This window comes from Pinus tabuliformis, chromosome J (assembly GCF_031772625.1).
Source record: "Pinus tabuliformis cultivar Carrire ecotype Pingquan chromosome J, CPIR1, whole genome shotgun sequence".
Taxonomy (NCBI): domain Eukaryota; kingdom Viridiplantae; phylum Streptophyta; class Pinopsida; order Pinales; family Pinaceae; genus Pinus; species Pinus tabuliformis.
The window spans coordinates 547,956,305-547,972,864 of NC_142295.1; the positions used below are offsets into that span (position 1 = coordinate 547,956,305).

Below are 16,560 nucleotides of genomic sequence, written 5' to 3' on the forward strand. Positions count from 1 at the left end.
ATGTTGAAGCCAAGGCCATTCGGTTGATACAAAGTTCCACAGGTGAGGAAATTGTAAATATCTTCACCAAAGTGCTTGGAAGATACAAGTTTGAAAATTTTGGAAAGATGCTTGGACTCACAATCACCCTTCTAAGTAGTGAATGTTAGATACCTAATCCCAAGGATTATGGTGTCTTGTAAATATTGTAAATATTATTATTGAGAAAAGTGAAGAGTCATAGGTGAAAAGAACAATGATCGGTCCTACGAGAAGATGAAACCAAAGGCCATATCAATGTATTTATGTATCGCTCACATTAATAACAAAACATGTCGAGATATTCAAGGTCGGGCTTGTTAAATAGAATTATTTTAATCTAAAAATATATACGAATTGCTACAAAAATATTCAACTTAGCAGGGAAATCTAAGGGATGATTCCCCACAACCATGGATGGCATCCGTAGTAAACTAATCTGCATACACTAATGTGCCTCCTTGAAAAATATTTGACTCAAACCTTTGTTAGCATAGAACTAGCCAAATGCCCAACATTAACGACAACCAGTGGAAATAACCTAGTCATTCTTTATCTACATTAATTTTAGTTTTGTTATATACCACTGCCACCAGTTTCAAAAACTGGCATACCTGTAGCCTCGAAACTTGGATCCTTATAAATTGAGGCCATACAGCGCCATGGTGCCATGTGTAATCAGCCTAAATTTCAAGTACATACTTGTTGGCAATCAAGAGGGCATATGTGGCTGCCAATTCTTGAGAATAGCCAATGGCCCTTTCGACCACTCTAGACCATCCAATTAGTTAAATAATCCATGTCAATCAAACAAATGGTCGTAGTAATAAAGCAAAGGCATACATTTGATGATATCAATGCCATAAGAACTCTCATTAACCAGCATTTCCGTTCAGCACAAAACCATATGCAAGGGTGGCCCATTATCATGAATAGAGCTTTCGAAATATAGGCGATATCCAAACTAAAAGTCATTGAATGTGCCAATTTATTAATGTTAATTTGTACATGACACTTTTGATGAAGATATTAAACAATATGTAAGTGTTCTGGAGGTGGTTTGTGCAGAAATGTCATCATTTTTTTCACAAAACCCAATTGACACTCACAGAAAAAGCAAGATCTAGCCAATAATGGTGATATTGATATGCCAAAAATACCTTGTAATTTATGTTAATTTCATCTCTAACCTGAAAACAAGTTATCTTTCTATGTTAATTTCATCTCTAACCTGAAAATAAGTAATCTTAAAAATAGTGTTTAGTGAGGGTGTCTACTAGTACTGTGACAAAATTGGTAAATGTCCATCCAGTTGTTGAATGCACAACCCAGGTACCAGTCTCCTCATGCTCTTTTGGAGGAATAAAACCAGTTCCCCGGCCTTTAGAATGTGCAGTATAAGCATTATAAATATGCCACTCAAAGTGCCATACTGTAAATTTATGTTTACTTGACAAGAAGATTACATTATAAATAAAATGACTCGACACATTTTTCTAGCAGATCAAAACAATGAGTCTGAGATGCTCTACATGTAGCCATGAGGCTCATAGCTACAGGAATGAAAAAATATTTTCTTCCTGAAAATCCTTGCCGTTTGAAAAAGTCATCCACCTCCAGAACCCAGAATTAAACATTCACTTAATTCCTTACGATACAACTAATGGAAATCAACCGCTGGCTATGGTTAGAAACCTAGTGCCGCATCTTTTCTTTCGATACCTTCTTTTTCCTTTTCTTGACAGCCTTGGGAATTTTCGTTTTTCGAGCTTCTCTCTTTTCTGCCTTCACCATCCTCTTATGCTCCTTCCGAGCTGCTCTTCTATCAACTTGTTGGTTTTCACTCAAAGAAGATTTGTTGTCCCCAGTTTCTGAAGCCACATCATCCTCGGAAGCACTTGAGCTACTCTGCTCAGATTCTGTTATCATATTTTCTAAATCCCTATCCAATCCTTCTCCGGATCTCTGATCAGCAGAGATTGAAACTGGAAAAGAATCTACAATCTCCCTGGCAGGCTGATCATTCACATTATCCAAGATGGCAGGAATAAGGCGCACCCCAGAAAGGTCCTCTTTCAAACCAGTAATTGTTTGATAGTATATTCCTTCAGTATTATTGCCACTGGTAATCCGATCTATATCCTTTTCAAAATCTTGTACCTGATCTAATGTTCTCGGGATGAAGGACTGCAAAATAAATAAACACCATACATAGAATTTAGACCAAACATTTTATGGTTTATCTTCCAAATGTTTCATAAACAAATTACTAGCATGATTATCAACATAGATGATAAAATATCGAGTATCGTTGACTGGCTACGAGAGAATTTCATATTGCCAGAAAAATTACAACACATTCAATGCTCCACCCATAGAATTGATTTTACAACATACTGACAGAAGCACCATTTCTCTGAGTACTATAAGGAAAGTATATCAGTACCATTAGAAAGAAACCAGACATATCATCAAGAAACCAAATATATCATCACCACTATTGTAGCAATGTGACAGGGAGCAGCAATGAAGTATGGCACAATAAAGATTTAAAATACTATTCTTTTCGTTTGTGTAGTTTTACAAGCAAGATCTAAAACATCAGAGACATTATTCATGATTGCATTGACAAAGATTTATGTAGGAGAGGAGGCATCCATCATCTAGAGTCAGTTTTTTATGACTGCAGTGAAGAAGTTTTTATGTTACAAGAAAGAGAGAAGATATCCATCATCCAGAGTCAGTCTATGATCTACATGTAGGCAAGATATGATTGGCATATTTGAGCCTTTGCATGTTAGGATGTCTACAAATATCCAGTACAGCATGTTATACAAACATTTGCTATACAAGTTCTCACTAGGCCAGTTCCTCAACTTCAGCGAGAATTTGGACAGTACCCTTCAATTTCTTTCTTGGAAAGATCCAGGCTCCACATATGACAAGATATGCATGGATGAGACTGTGCCAGATGGCCATGTTGGGCTACACAAAATTACAAATGCTGCATATGAGCCAGAGTTTGAGAGTGCCGAGTTCTTGGAGGGCATCTTGACCAAGGATTTACAAGATGCAAAAGAGTCTAGCCTGATGGGCTGTGTGATGGAGCCTTATCCTCTCTACTCAGGATCTATTGCCATAAGTGACATGACAAAGCTTCAAGCCTCTACAGAATCCAATTTACCCTCAGTACCATTCTCAGAATGAGAGAGAATGTTGGCTGAGGTTTCCCCAGCAAATGAATAACATGAACAAATATTTAAAAGAAGAAGAGGATTACATTTTCATTCTATAAAATTGTAAATCATTAACATAATAATAATTTATATTGTGTCAAATTTTAAATGTACTTGTCATGAATCTCGTAACTGTTAAATGACTCTGGTGATATCAATAAGCATATCATTTTACAATTTAAGTATTATTGTTTTATATTTTCTCTGTTCTGTTTCTAAATTGTTTATATATTTCATATTTTTATCTAAGTTACCAAGATTCGGATACAGATTCGGATCCGGATCCGGATTCGGATACGGATCCGCTAGTTTTTTGAAAAGCCAGGATCCGGATACGGCAAGTACAAACACTATAAAATATTTTATAATTTTAAAAAATTAAATTTATGTAAAAATAAAATAAAAACATATATTAATTTTTAAATATATAATTTTTATATAGAGTACCTATAAAAATAAACATTAGATATATTAGATAAATAGTATCAGAATTAATATGTTATTTATAAATATTAATTAAATTTGTATAAAATAAAAAAATTATAATTTCTGTTTAAAATTTTAAATATAAAACTTCTATATAATATTTTTAAAATAATTATTAATTTCAGATGGAAAAAATAATTATTAATTTAATATATTAAAATTAATGTATCATAATATTGAAACATTAATTACTAGTTATTATATTTAAATTAAATAAACTTACTTTATGAAGCTTTTAAAATAAACCTATAATTTAATAGTTATTATATTTAATTAAATGAAGTTACTTTATAGAACTTACTTCATCAAACTTCTAAAATAAACATATAATTTAATTAGAATATCCCAACATCCGTATCTTATAGTCTTGAAATAAAGTTTATACAATGGTTAACCACAGGTTTATAATCTTGAAATTAATGAACTCCCTTGTTAATTATTCCCATGGCTGATTTTTCCAATATAGCGTTATTCATCAGCTGACATTTTCTTTCTGGAATTCTGCGCTGAGATATAATTTGAAAATATGTGCTGACGTCAAACCATATTGCACATAGATTAATGAACTCCCGCACGGCTGATTTTTCCAATATCGGGTTATTCATCCACTGATATTTTCTTTGTAGATTCTGCGCTGAGATATAATTTGGAAATATGTGCTGATGTCAAACCATATTATAGATAGACAAATGTTGGGCGGGGCGGATCTTCGTGGATCCGGATCCGGATCCGTCTCTGATCCGGGGATCCGCGGATCCAGCCGCTGGGCCTGAAGGATCCGGTAACATAGATTTTTATATATATGACACACATTTACACTTCGGAAATGGTGTCCACATAGCCAAACACATGAACCCTGGCAAACTTGTACATACATATATGGTATTTTAATGTGTCTGTATATACACACCGCAACATAAAACCACTATCAAATAAAGCTGTCCTTAGGTATCAAATAGAACATCATGCGTGTATAAGGGTACATGGTTTATTAAGAAGAGGACAGAGGACATATATATGTGGAGTAGAGATGAATCATATTATCCGTTATATAACTATTTCATGTCATTTTATTTTCTTATAAGTGGCACTCTTGTTTTCATATAGGTACAAAAGATATCATAATAGCCATTTTCATTGCCATCTTTTCTCTGCACTGCTGATTTCCTATTCAGCCTAGTGCCCACTATTAGTGTATTTACTCTAGCTATCTTCTTGATATTGCTATTAATAAAATAAAAATATACCTGAAAACCATTATTCAATACAAAAATTAAACATAAAAGCATAGCCTTTTCCTATCATTAGTGGTTCCTTGAACAAATGTTATCAGAACTAGCTGATTCAGACAGGTTTACGGGGGGCTTCCAACCAGTTTCCCAAACTGGATTTGACCAGTTCTGTTCCAGGTTGCCATCCCTATACAAAAATTATAAAAGGGGAAAATATCCTAAAAATCAAATTAAAACCTTTTTTGCATCTATTTAATGATGTCCCCCACTCTATTCATCTCACATCCTTATCATTAAACATTTGTGAGCTTGTGAAGATTTTGATTTCTACAGTAAAGACTGCTGATTCAGAGTGCTCCTTGGGTTGATCCAGAGAACTTCTTGGGCTGATTCATGGTGCTCATCTGGAGAGTTGATTAGGGTGCTTCTTGGAGTTTCTCTTTCACCGATTGAAGGTGCTGATTATGATCTGTTCTTAGAGCTAATTCAGAGCTGCTGTTGGGCTGATTTGGATCTGATTCAGAGTGTAGATTCAAAGCTTGTAAAGGCATGTACAAAATCTTCTTATAGCCCTCATTCTCTTTACAGTAAATTTTCTATGTTTTTCAGGAAATTAAGGGTAGGGTTTTATATGCAGATTTGCTTTTGCTGCTAGAGAAATTGCCATGGCTCCCAAAGAGAAAAGGGGCCCTGCATGGAACCATTGCAAGTGGTTGGAGGTCAAAATGGTATGCAAACATTGTAAGGATGTAATAGCTGAGATAGTATACACAGGATGAAACAACACTAAGCACATGTAACAAGGAAAACAAAGACTTGCTTTAAAGCCTCCCCCAAATTCAAAGCCAAGATGCAAGCTCTTATTGAAGGCCATAAAGCAGACAAATGCAATAACAGATGCAAAAAGAGATGGGGAGAAGTAGAAGTGTACATGAATGATGATAGTGAAAACACTAGTTTTCAAGACTCCTCTCATCCTGCTACTAATTCCCTTAGAGCCCCAATCTTCAATTAAATACAAGAGGTTGATTATTGCAGACATGATCCTAAGAGGCAAAAGATTGACTCATTCTTTGTACACCTAGTTGCTAGCCCACCATAGTTAGCAAACAAAAAAAGCAGGAAAAGGAAGTTGCTTGGAAATGCATGGCTAGATAATGGTATGATGAAGACCTATCCTTCAACGCTACCAACTCCCCTTATCATCAACCTATAATAGATGCTCTATCTTCATATGGTTCAGGCTTCAAAGGCCTCGGTTTTGATCATATCAGGGGGCCATTTTTATGAAAAGTAAAACAAGTTCAAAGAATACATGAATACCTCACACAAGTTAAAGAGTCAACAAAACAGATTTCTCTATTTGATGGATGAACTAATGGAAGGTCCCACACCATTATTAATTTCCTCAGTTCTCGCCCACAAGGAGCTATGTTTCTTAAATTTATGTTCCCATATGATCAAGCGAAGGATGCCCAGTTATTATTTCTCATCTTTTGGATGAAGTAATTCTGGTGGTGGTGGCAGAGAACGCTGTGCAAATCATCACTAACAATGCCTGTAACTATGTTGAAAAGGGTAAGCTATTGGAGGACAAACCTCCCACCATTTGGTGGACCCCATATGCAACACACTGCTTCAACCTCCTACTTGAGGGCATAGACAAACTTGAGTAAAGTGTGGGAATTTCTAGTGCAATTAGGGTTAGTACAAAATTTCTGGAATTCTGATAATTACTTTTGATGTAGATATTCTTTTATCTTATTTCAATATATCATTCAATGATTGTACTTCAGAAATTCAACAGTAGAACAGTAGAGATCACAATGCACAAAAGAGAGAAAATTTACCCTAGGAAAACCCACTACGTGGAAAAACCCAGCAACCTTTTCAATAAAGAAATTATTTTTATTCAATAAGAGACACACCTAGACCTATGGTCAAACCTAGTCTTCTCCTCCAAGTTAAGTCACCCAAACTGATCTTTCACTTCGTTCTGCCTGCCTAATCCAGAAATTTTGGCCTCCCAGCAATTGTCCACTAGCCAGAATTTTGGCCCCCAAAAACTGCCCAGTAAGCCTAAACATTCTGGCCCCCCTGCAACAAAATGCCCAGAAACAGTGTGAATCACAGTGAAAGATGTCTATCCACACATGCGAGGTGATGAGAGAGGACAGAGAGAAACTCGTCCTTCTTTCTTTGTCCTTGACCTCCTTCACTTGCCTAGAAGTTGTCTTGAGTGAGGAATGGAAATCTACCAAATGAGGAGCTCAAGTTGCCTTTATTAGTAGTATATCTAGGGTTAATAGATGTGTCTCTTGGCTAGGGCCGACTTGACTTAGAGGGAAGCCAACTTGACTTGAAGGGAAGCTGACTTGTCACTTTTTGGAGCCAAAAAATTACATTTCAAAAATTCAAATTTACATCTTTTAAAAGTCGCAATGGGACTTTCACTCAAGATAATTTTTTCTCTAACTCAAGCATTTATAAATATGCTTTACAATGATAAATATAATTACATCAAGTGACCAAAAGTACATTATGAAGACCAACCATAGTTACAAATTCAACACTCCCTCTTAACTAGGGAGGTATACATAATCACTGTCATAGATGTTCAAGGTGGTACCAAACTCATGGCAATGTCATAAGCATATCAGGACTCACTCCAACAAAGTGGTCGGTCCTCAAATCTCATGGCCACCACCTAGGCCAAAATCTTGAGACCCTCAACTAGCAAGCACTCACTCACCCTTCTTGGTGAGCACTCTAGGCCAAGACCTCACTCAACCCCTTCCTGATTGGCGATCGAGTCTAGATGTTGAACCAGACCTCACTCCACCATACTCGATGTGTGATTAGGGTCCAAGACCTCACTCCACCCTGCCCGTGTGTGATCAAGGTCCAGAACCTCACTCCACCATGTCTGGTGTGTGATCAATGTCCAGGACCTCACTCCACCATTTCTAGTGTGTGATCAGGGTTCTCCTTCAAGAGACACTCAACACTGCATGTTGAGCCCTCTGGGTCTCTTGGACGCATTCTCCCTTTCGGGAGAATTTCCATCCATGTTTCAGACAAATCAGCACTCCCTCTCAATGAGGGTGGATCTCCATAGGCCCTAGCTTGTATTTGAAGCACACGAACTTGTCACTCGATAACGGCTTCATCAGAACATCAGTTGTTTTCTCATTGGTGGAGATGTATTCAAGCCTTATAGCTCTCCTTTGCACCATGTCACGGATGTAGCGGTACTTGATCTCAATGTGCTTGGACATGTCATGGAACATGGGATTCTCTGAAAGCTTTGCAGAGCTTTGATTATCGCAATGTATCACCGTCAGTTCCAAGTCTTCGTCGAATAGTCCTGTAAATAGCTTCCGGAGCCATAATGCTTCGGTACAAGCTTCATTGGATGCAACGTACTCTTGCTCAACAGTGTTGAGTGTTATTGACCTCTGCTTCCTACTCATCCACGATATCATAGCGGATCCCAAACTGAAGCATACTCTCGAGGTACTCTTGTTTTCAACACTTCCTACCCAATCTGCATATGTATATCCCTGAAGTTGTACATCCATGTTTGCAACATATTTAAAACCATAATTCATTGTACCACACAAATATCTCAATACGTGCTTTGCTACAATCTAATGGTCATGTGTTGGTTCTATCTGGCACTAGCTCAAAGTGTTCACAGCAAAGCAAATGTTCGGCCCGGTGTTAACCAAATACATCAACATACCAATCAGTTGCTTGTAAATAGATGGATCTACCAAACTGGAGTCAGAGCCTCTTAACTTCTTCAGGTTAGTCACCATGGGAGTCGCCATGGATTTGCAATCCATCATTCTGAAACTATGAAGGATCTTTATCACATACTTCCCTTGACCGAGGAAGACTTCACCGGGTTTATGCCATACATCTAATCCCAAGTAATAGTAATAATAGGTTCACAGGTGCATTCTTCACAACCTTTAAGAAAAGGTTTGGATCTACTTCACTTTTGGTAAATTCCAGTCTTGTCAAATAACTGTCAATATGGGCATACCAAGCTCTTGGAGCTTGCTTGAGTCCATACAAGGCATTTTTCAACCTGCAAAAATGAGACTCATTTCCATATACCTCTAATCCTTGAGGTTGCTCTTGTTGAAGAATGTAAATAGTGTCAGTGTTCATAATTGTATTTGTCAAAAGGAATTTTTATTATTAAAGAAAATGACTTATTAAAGCATGGATTTCATGCTTGGGTCAATGTTTTATAGGTTTTGTCTTGAATCAATAGAGTCATTTTCATTTCTATTAGACCCTTCATGGGCTTTTGTATCATGTAAAAAGAACTATTTTTGAGTCAAAAAGGTCATTTGTCACCTCCACACCAAGTCGGTCAAGTCCTCATGAAGTCTGCCTAAATTAGGGCAATTCGACCCAACAGAAAGGCTATATATAGAGAGGTCGCTCGACCTATTTGGAGCACTCATTCATCAAGTTCGATCTATAAGAAGAATAAGCAAAAAAGAAGAGCGAAGTAGCTAGAGAAGGAAAGAAGAAGTTGGGCAGACCTAAAACGAGTTCTTGGTCTATCTATCTCTCACACATGCAAAGTTTATGGGTTGTCGCTGGGGTCGAAATTCGGTATCTACTACAAGTCCGAAATTTTGTAACTGGGGCCTGAAAATCTGTAGCTAGGAGGCCAAAATTCTAGATTGAAGTTGTTGTTGGGAAGCAAACATTTGGAGATTTTAGCAAGGGTCATCAACGAGGAGGAAGGGTTGACTTGGTGATTGGAAGAGGTATTTGTCTAGGTTTAATGGGTCTTGTATTGTCTCATCTTGGTTTGAATCTACTAGTGGAAGTGTTGGACTAGATTTCCCCTTGGAGGGGTTTTTCCCTGGCTGAGTACCTACATCTTATGTCTCTTGTTCTTGTGGTCTTCATATACATTTAATTTGGTAAGTGCTTGATGAAAGATAAACTAATAAAGAAGCAAAAGAAGCCAACATAACTCACAAGTAATTATCAAGAAAGAGGAATCAAACCCTAATTCCTATAAGCATTGATTTCTCAACATGGTATCAGAGCTAAGGTGGAAGAAGGTTGAAGATCACTTTGTTGGCTATCATTTGAAGAAGGGAAAAGCAGTGTTGGAAGGAAAGGTTACTCCCTCAATGGCAAGTTATTTGAAGATGGGTCTCAATATCATGAAAATTGTAGGAAGATGGATTGGAAGGATCATCTACAATCTATCTAGGAGAGTCAAGAGTGAAGGATTCTTGGTTGCACTTACAGGTACACTTGATGATGACAACGCATGGATTATTGATAGTGGAGCCTCAAGACATATGACGGGAGAAAGTGGGCAACTTCATACTCTATCAAGGGAATCATCATCACATGCAGTGGAGCTAGGAGGCAACAACAGTTATGCAATCAAGGGCCTTGGATCCACATCATTGAAGTTGGAAAGTGGAGAAAAGCTACACCTCAACAACATCCTTTATGTCATAGGTTTGAAAAGAATTTACTTTCCATTTCTTGTTTAGAAGATAAAGGAGATAAGGTTGCTTTTGTAGATGGAAAACTTTTGGTTTGGGTAAAGGATTCAAATATTGAAAAAGAAAAAGATTATTTGGAGTTCGTGAAGGAAGACTATATAGAGTTATAACACCATCTCCTCAAGCCCTAGTTCACATGAAGATCAATCCTATTGAAGTTTGGCATAGACGATATGAGCATATTCATTACAAGATAATACCCTCTCTTAGTGAAATGGTAAAGGGCATCCCTAACATCAAGGAATATCATGAAGGAGTATGCAAGGGATGTGCTTTGGGAAAGAATACTAGGAAACCTTTTACAAGTAGTGATACAAGTTCTAAGGAGATATTAGACCTCATTCATTCCGATGTGTGTGGGCCAATGTCTAATAAATCTCTTGGATGCCATATTTACTATGTGACCTTCATTGATGATCACTCTAGAAAAACATGGCTCTATCTCCTCAAGACAAAGGACAAAGTATTTGAAAAGTTCAAGGAATTTTGATCCGAAGTCGAGACCTTAACTGAAAGAAAGATAAAGACTTTGAGATCCAACAATGGAGGGGAATACACTTCAAAAAAACTTGTAAAGAAGTAGGTATTAAGAGGGGGCTCATTGTTCCCTACAACCCTGACCAGAATGGAGTAGCATAACGGAAGAATATAACCATTGAAAAATGCATAAGGGCCATGATATTTGATCAAGATCTACCAAGTTTTATATGGGGAGAAGCAACCATGACAGCGGTATACATACAAAATAGAAGTCCACATAGAAGCCTTGATAATATGACACCCGAAGAAGCTTTCACAAGGAAAAATCCATGTGTCGACCATCTCTGAACCTTTGGGTGTCCCGCATACATTCATGTTCCAAAAGACAAGCGAAAGAAGTTAGACTCTACAAGTATAAAAGGTATCTTCATTGGTTAGAATCTACATCAAAGAAGGAAGACAAATCAAAGTTAGCAGGGATGTTATATTTGATGAAAACCATGCCTACAAAACATCCAAAGATATACCAATCGAATTTGATGAAGATGTACTATTATTTGAAGAAGAAGAGCAACATGACAAGGCGCATACAAACCAAGAAGAAGAAGAAGGACCAAGTGAACCTATTCAACCTATAGTCATTCCAGAAACAACGAAGAGGCAAATTGGTTAAAGCTACACTTGAAGATGTCGAAGGACATGGAGCAACTAAAGGAACTTTCAGAGAAAGCAAAAGACCGAAGAGATACTCAAGATATGCAGCATACATGACAGAACCATCTACCTTTGAAGAAGTTGTTAACCAAGAAGAATGGAAGAAAGTGATGCAGGAAGAATATCAATCCATCATGAAGAATGGGGTCTGGGAAATCATTCCTAGACCTAGTGACAAATCATTTGTCACTTCCAAATGGATTTACAAAATCAAACATGTCGTTGATGGAAGCAGAGACAAATACAAACCCAGATTTGTTGCAAGGGGTTTCTCGCAAAAGAAAGGAATAGATTATGAAGAAACCTTTGCTCCTATTGCCAGGTATACTAATATTATATCTTTGGCTTTGCTAGCTGCTACTGTGGGATGGAATGTCCATCACATGGATGTCAAAACAACATTTCTAAATCGAACCATTGATGAAGAAGTATATATTTAACAACCGGAAGGCTTTGAGATAAATAGCAGGGATACTCATGTTTGCAAACTCAAGAAAGTTCTATCTAGCCTGAAGCAAGCTTCTAGGGCTTGGTATGAAAGGATGGATGTATATCTCTTAAGGATTGGGTTCATCAAAAGTTCTGTTGATGCAAACCTCTACATAAAAATAGTGAAGAATGAATCAGTCATTATAATACTATATGTGGATGATTTGTTTATTATAGATGTGGAGCGCAAAATTCTAGAATGCAAGAAAATGTTGGCAGTAGAATTTGAAATGAAAGATCTGGGACTCATGCATTATTACTTGGGCTTGGAAGTTTGGCAAAAACCTGGTGAGATATATCTTCATCAAGGTAAGTACATAATCAAGATGTTACAAAAGTTCGGTATGATGGATTCCATGCCTATGACCACTCCCATGATCACCAATATCAAGAAGTTGAGAAGCTCTAGCTCTAGTCTCGTCGATCCTACAAGCTATCATAAGTTGGTGGGCTCTTTGATGTACTTGGTGAATACAAGACCTGGTATATGCTTTGTTGTAAATATTCTTAGTCAATTTTAGTTGGAGCCTCGGTGTGACAATTGGAGAGTTGCCAAGCATATCTTGAGTACCTACATGGTACAATTCATTACTGCCTGAAGTATGATGGAATGGAAGTTAACAGGTTTTACCAATTCCGATTGGGCTGGTAGTGAGACTATTGGAAGAAGCACTAACGGTGGTTGTTTTAGTTTGGGATCTATAATGATTTCATGGATGAGTAGAAAACAAGATCATGTAGTAGTGACGAAGCAGAATATGTTGCTACATGTGAAGTAGGAAAAGAAGTTGTTTGGTTAAGAAAATTCTTGTCAGATTTGTTTGGAAAGCCTCTAGATCCTACAGTTATTAATTGTGATAATCAAAGCAACATCAAGATGTTTGAAGACCTTGTATTACATGCAAGAACGAAGCATATCAATAACAAGTACCATTATTTTAGAAGCTTCGTACAAGATGGGGTCATGAAGCTACAATATATTACGACGGATGAACAGGTAGCTGACGTATTGATGAAATCTCTTCCCAATAAGAAATTTGAATATTTCAGAAGCATGCTTGGATTGGTTGATGTTACAGATTTAGTTGATAGAGAGCACTGAAGCATCTTGTAGCAATAAGATGCTTGGGAGGACATCTTGTCGGCCTATGTGTTGACGTCTAGATCCTAAAGTAGCGAGGATAGTGTTGGTCATGGATCTCCAACTTTGGATATGCACCTCGATCCCTAGGTTGGTGTTAGAGCTTAAAAGCCTAAAAGTACATAGAGAAGCTAAAGCTTGAGTACACCTTAGTCCTACCCGATTAGAGTAACTTGGTCAAGTATCTAATTTGTAGCACTTGTGTACTAGAACTCTTTATCGTTCATATCATTTTGAGATCTTCCATGTACCATTATATATATGTAGTTATGAATACCTCCCTAGTTAAGAGGGAGTGTTGAAGAATGTAACTAGTGTCGGTCTTCATAATTGTATATGTCAAAAATAAATTTTATTATTAAAGAAAATGACTTCTTAAAGCATGGATTTCATGCTTGGGTCAATGTTTTCTAGGCTAAAGGCTCCATTGAAGGCTTCTAGGTTTTGTCTTGAGTCAATAGAGTCTTTTTCATTTTTATTAAACCCTTCTTGGACTTTTGTATCATGTAAAAAGAATTATTTTTTAGTCAAAAAGGTCATTTGTCACCTCCACACCAAGTCGGCCCTGTCCTCATGAAGTCAGTGTAAATTAGGGCAATTCGACTCAGCATAAAGGCTATATATAGAGAGGCAGCGCTCACTCATCAAGTTCGATCTATAAGAAGAAGAAACAGAAAAGAAGAGAAAAGCAGTTGGAAAAGGAAGGAAGAAGTTGGGATGACCTAAAACGAGTTCTTGGGCTATCTATCTCTCACACATGCGAAGTTTATCGGTTGTTGCTGGGGTCAAAATTCTGTGTCTACTACAAGTCCAAAATTTTGTAGCTAGGGACCAAAAATCTGTAGTTGGGAGATTGTTCTAGACTGAAGTTGTTGCTGGGACACTGACACTTGGAGACTTTGGCAAGGGTCATCAACGAGGAAGAAGGGTTGCTTGGTAATTGGAGGAGGTGTTTTTCTAGGTCTAAAGGGTCTTGGATTGTCTCATATTGATTTGAATCTAGTAGTGGAAGAGTTGGACTGGACTTTCCCCTTGGAGGGGTTTTTCCCTAGATGAGTGCCTACATCTTATGTCTCTTGTTCTTGTGATCTTCATATACATTTAATTTGGTAATTGCTTGATGAAAGATAAACTAATAAAGAAGTAAAAGAAGCCAAAATAACTCACAAGTAATTATCAAGAAAGAGGAGTCAAGCCCTAATTCCTATAAGCATTGATTTCTCAACATCTCTATGTACACCTCTTCCTCCAATTACTCCATTGAGGATAATAGTCTTTTACATCCATTTGGTGTAGTTCCCATCCCATAGAAGCAGCAAGTGAAATGATGGATCTAATGGAGGTGTAACTAGCCACTGGAGCAAAAGTCTCGTCATAGTCTTCTCCCTCTTTCTGGGAGAATCCTCTAGCCACAAACCATGCCTTATATTTGCTAATGCTCCCATCTGCAACATGCTTAATCTTGTATATCCACTTGGAAGTTACTACTAACTTCCCTTCGGGCCTTGGCACACTTTCTGAAACGTCATTCTTCATGATCGATTGGTAGTCCTCATTCATTGCTTCCTTCCACACCTACTAACTAGTTTCTTCTTCGTAGGTGGAAGGTCCGTCATCAATGAGGTCCGTCATGAGAGCGGCATAGCTAGAGAACATCTTAGGTTTCTTTACCTCTCTAGATATGCCATCAGGAGTTGCATGTTCTTCCGCCTCTTCTAATGTGGATTTGAGCCATGCTGGTCTCACCTCTTCTAAGGTTGAGTCACCACCTAATATTTGGGAAACATTGGGAAAAGTAAGAAGGGAAGGAGGGAGAGAATCACTAAGCTAATTGTGATTTAATATTATTGATGTTCATATGGTTGTTATAGATTGATCATATACTTAATTTAGGTAAATTTATAAAAGAACATTAACTACAATGGATGGAAAAGAATACAAGTAAAAGAAATAATAATTAGATTAATTTCCCCTTCGCTTTTGGTATACTTGAAAAACTTAAAAAATATATATATATTTTTTATCTTATTGGATGAAAATCAATGTAAATGACAAAAAACAAATATAAGGTTTATTCCTAATTCCTTATGATGTTAGAGCAAGTCAAAGGAAAAGAAAAGGCTGAATTACTTTCCTATGTATGATAGAGAGCTTAACTATGTGGATCTAACCATGTATATTGAGCCAAATGTATCCCCCTTTTATTGCATGTAAATTAGGCAAGTAGCATTAATAAGGAATATAAATGAAAAAAAAAAACACTTGCAATAAGAATGCTGCAAAATGGGGCTAAGCATAAAAGCTTACGAAATTGGACTCATAAATGGAGCTTTCCTACTAAAGATAAGGAGTTCCCATGGCACCAAAAGTGAGAATATAACTAAGTTAGGAAATATTTAAAATGTAAAGAGCCCAAAAATGCTTAATTATGCTAGAGAGATTAAGTAGCAAAAAATATTTGATTGGCACATGAGACCAAGGTCAATGTCATGGGAGATCAATTAATGTCCCAAAAGTGATCAAGTATAGGTAAGGGATCTATATTCATCTAATTCAATCATGGGATAGAATTTAAGGTTTGTGATGTCACCATGTTAGTGTGTATAATTAATTGTAGTCATCCTTGGATGGATGGGAATTGGTATAAACAATGCATGATAAAAAAGTATATACAAAAGGATTTAAGTAAAGTTAAAATAAGATGCCCCTGGATGGAGTGTCGGGGGAGGGGGGTGTCGGGGGAGAGGGGGGGGGGGGTAAGGTCAGTGTCCCACCATGCATACATGGCAAAGGATGTAGCCATGCCCCTCCCCAATTCCATCATGATTACTTCATGCATAAGGCTAGTAGATTTACTGTTGTATATTATTCCACTGTGCAAAGTAGTCTTGTTGTGATACTTGGATTGGTAGTGTCAGTGATTTAAGATTCTATCCTAGACTTCAATATCGTGGAAAAACAACACTAATACTTAGATATTTAGGTTAGAAAGAACATTTTGAATAAAGCAACATATTAACTTTTAAATGAAGTTAATACCATCAGTTTGGTTCCCTCTCTCATTTTGGTGATCTGCAATTTGTGCTATTGTTATGTGCATTCTGTAGTAAACCTTTCAAGTTTAGCAATGCCCTGAAAATAATGCAATATTCCAGCTGAATAGACAACTAGCACTGACTTCATAATGGTCGAGACCTTACTTCAAAAAG

At 37.1% G+C, this 16,560-nt stretch overlaps 1 protein-coding gene across 1 annotated transcript in view; it reads right to left on the reverse strand.

Annotated features, from left to right (window-relative positions):
• Positions 1–1,166: 1,166 nt before the first annotated feature.
• The window catches only part of LOC149228182 (uncharacterized), a 192,353-nt gene continuing 176,959 nt past the window's right edge, over positions 1,167–16,560 (reverse strand). Inside the window, exon 12 of the mRNA XM_089378088.1 lies at positions 1,167–2,205. Coding sequence (XP_089234214.1) covers positions 1,714–2,205 — 492 coding nt within the window. The 3' untranslated portion in view covers positions 1,167–1,713. The remainder of the gene's footprint in view (positions 2,206–16,560) is intronic.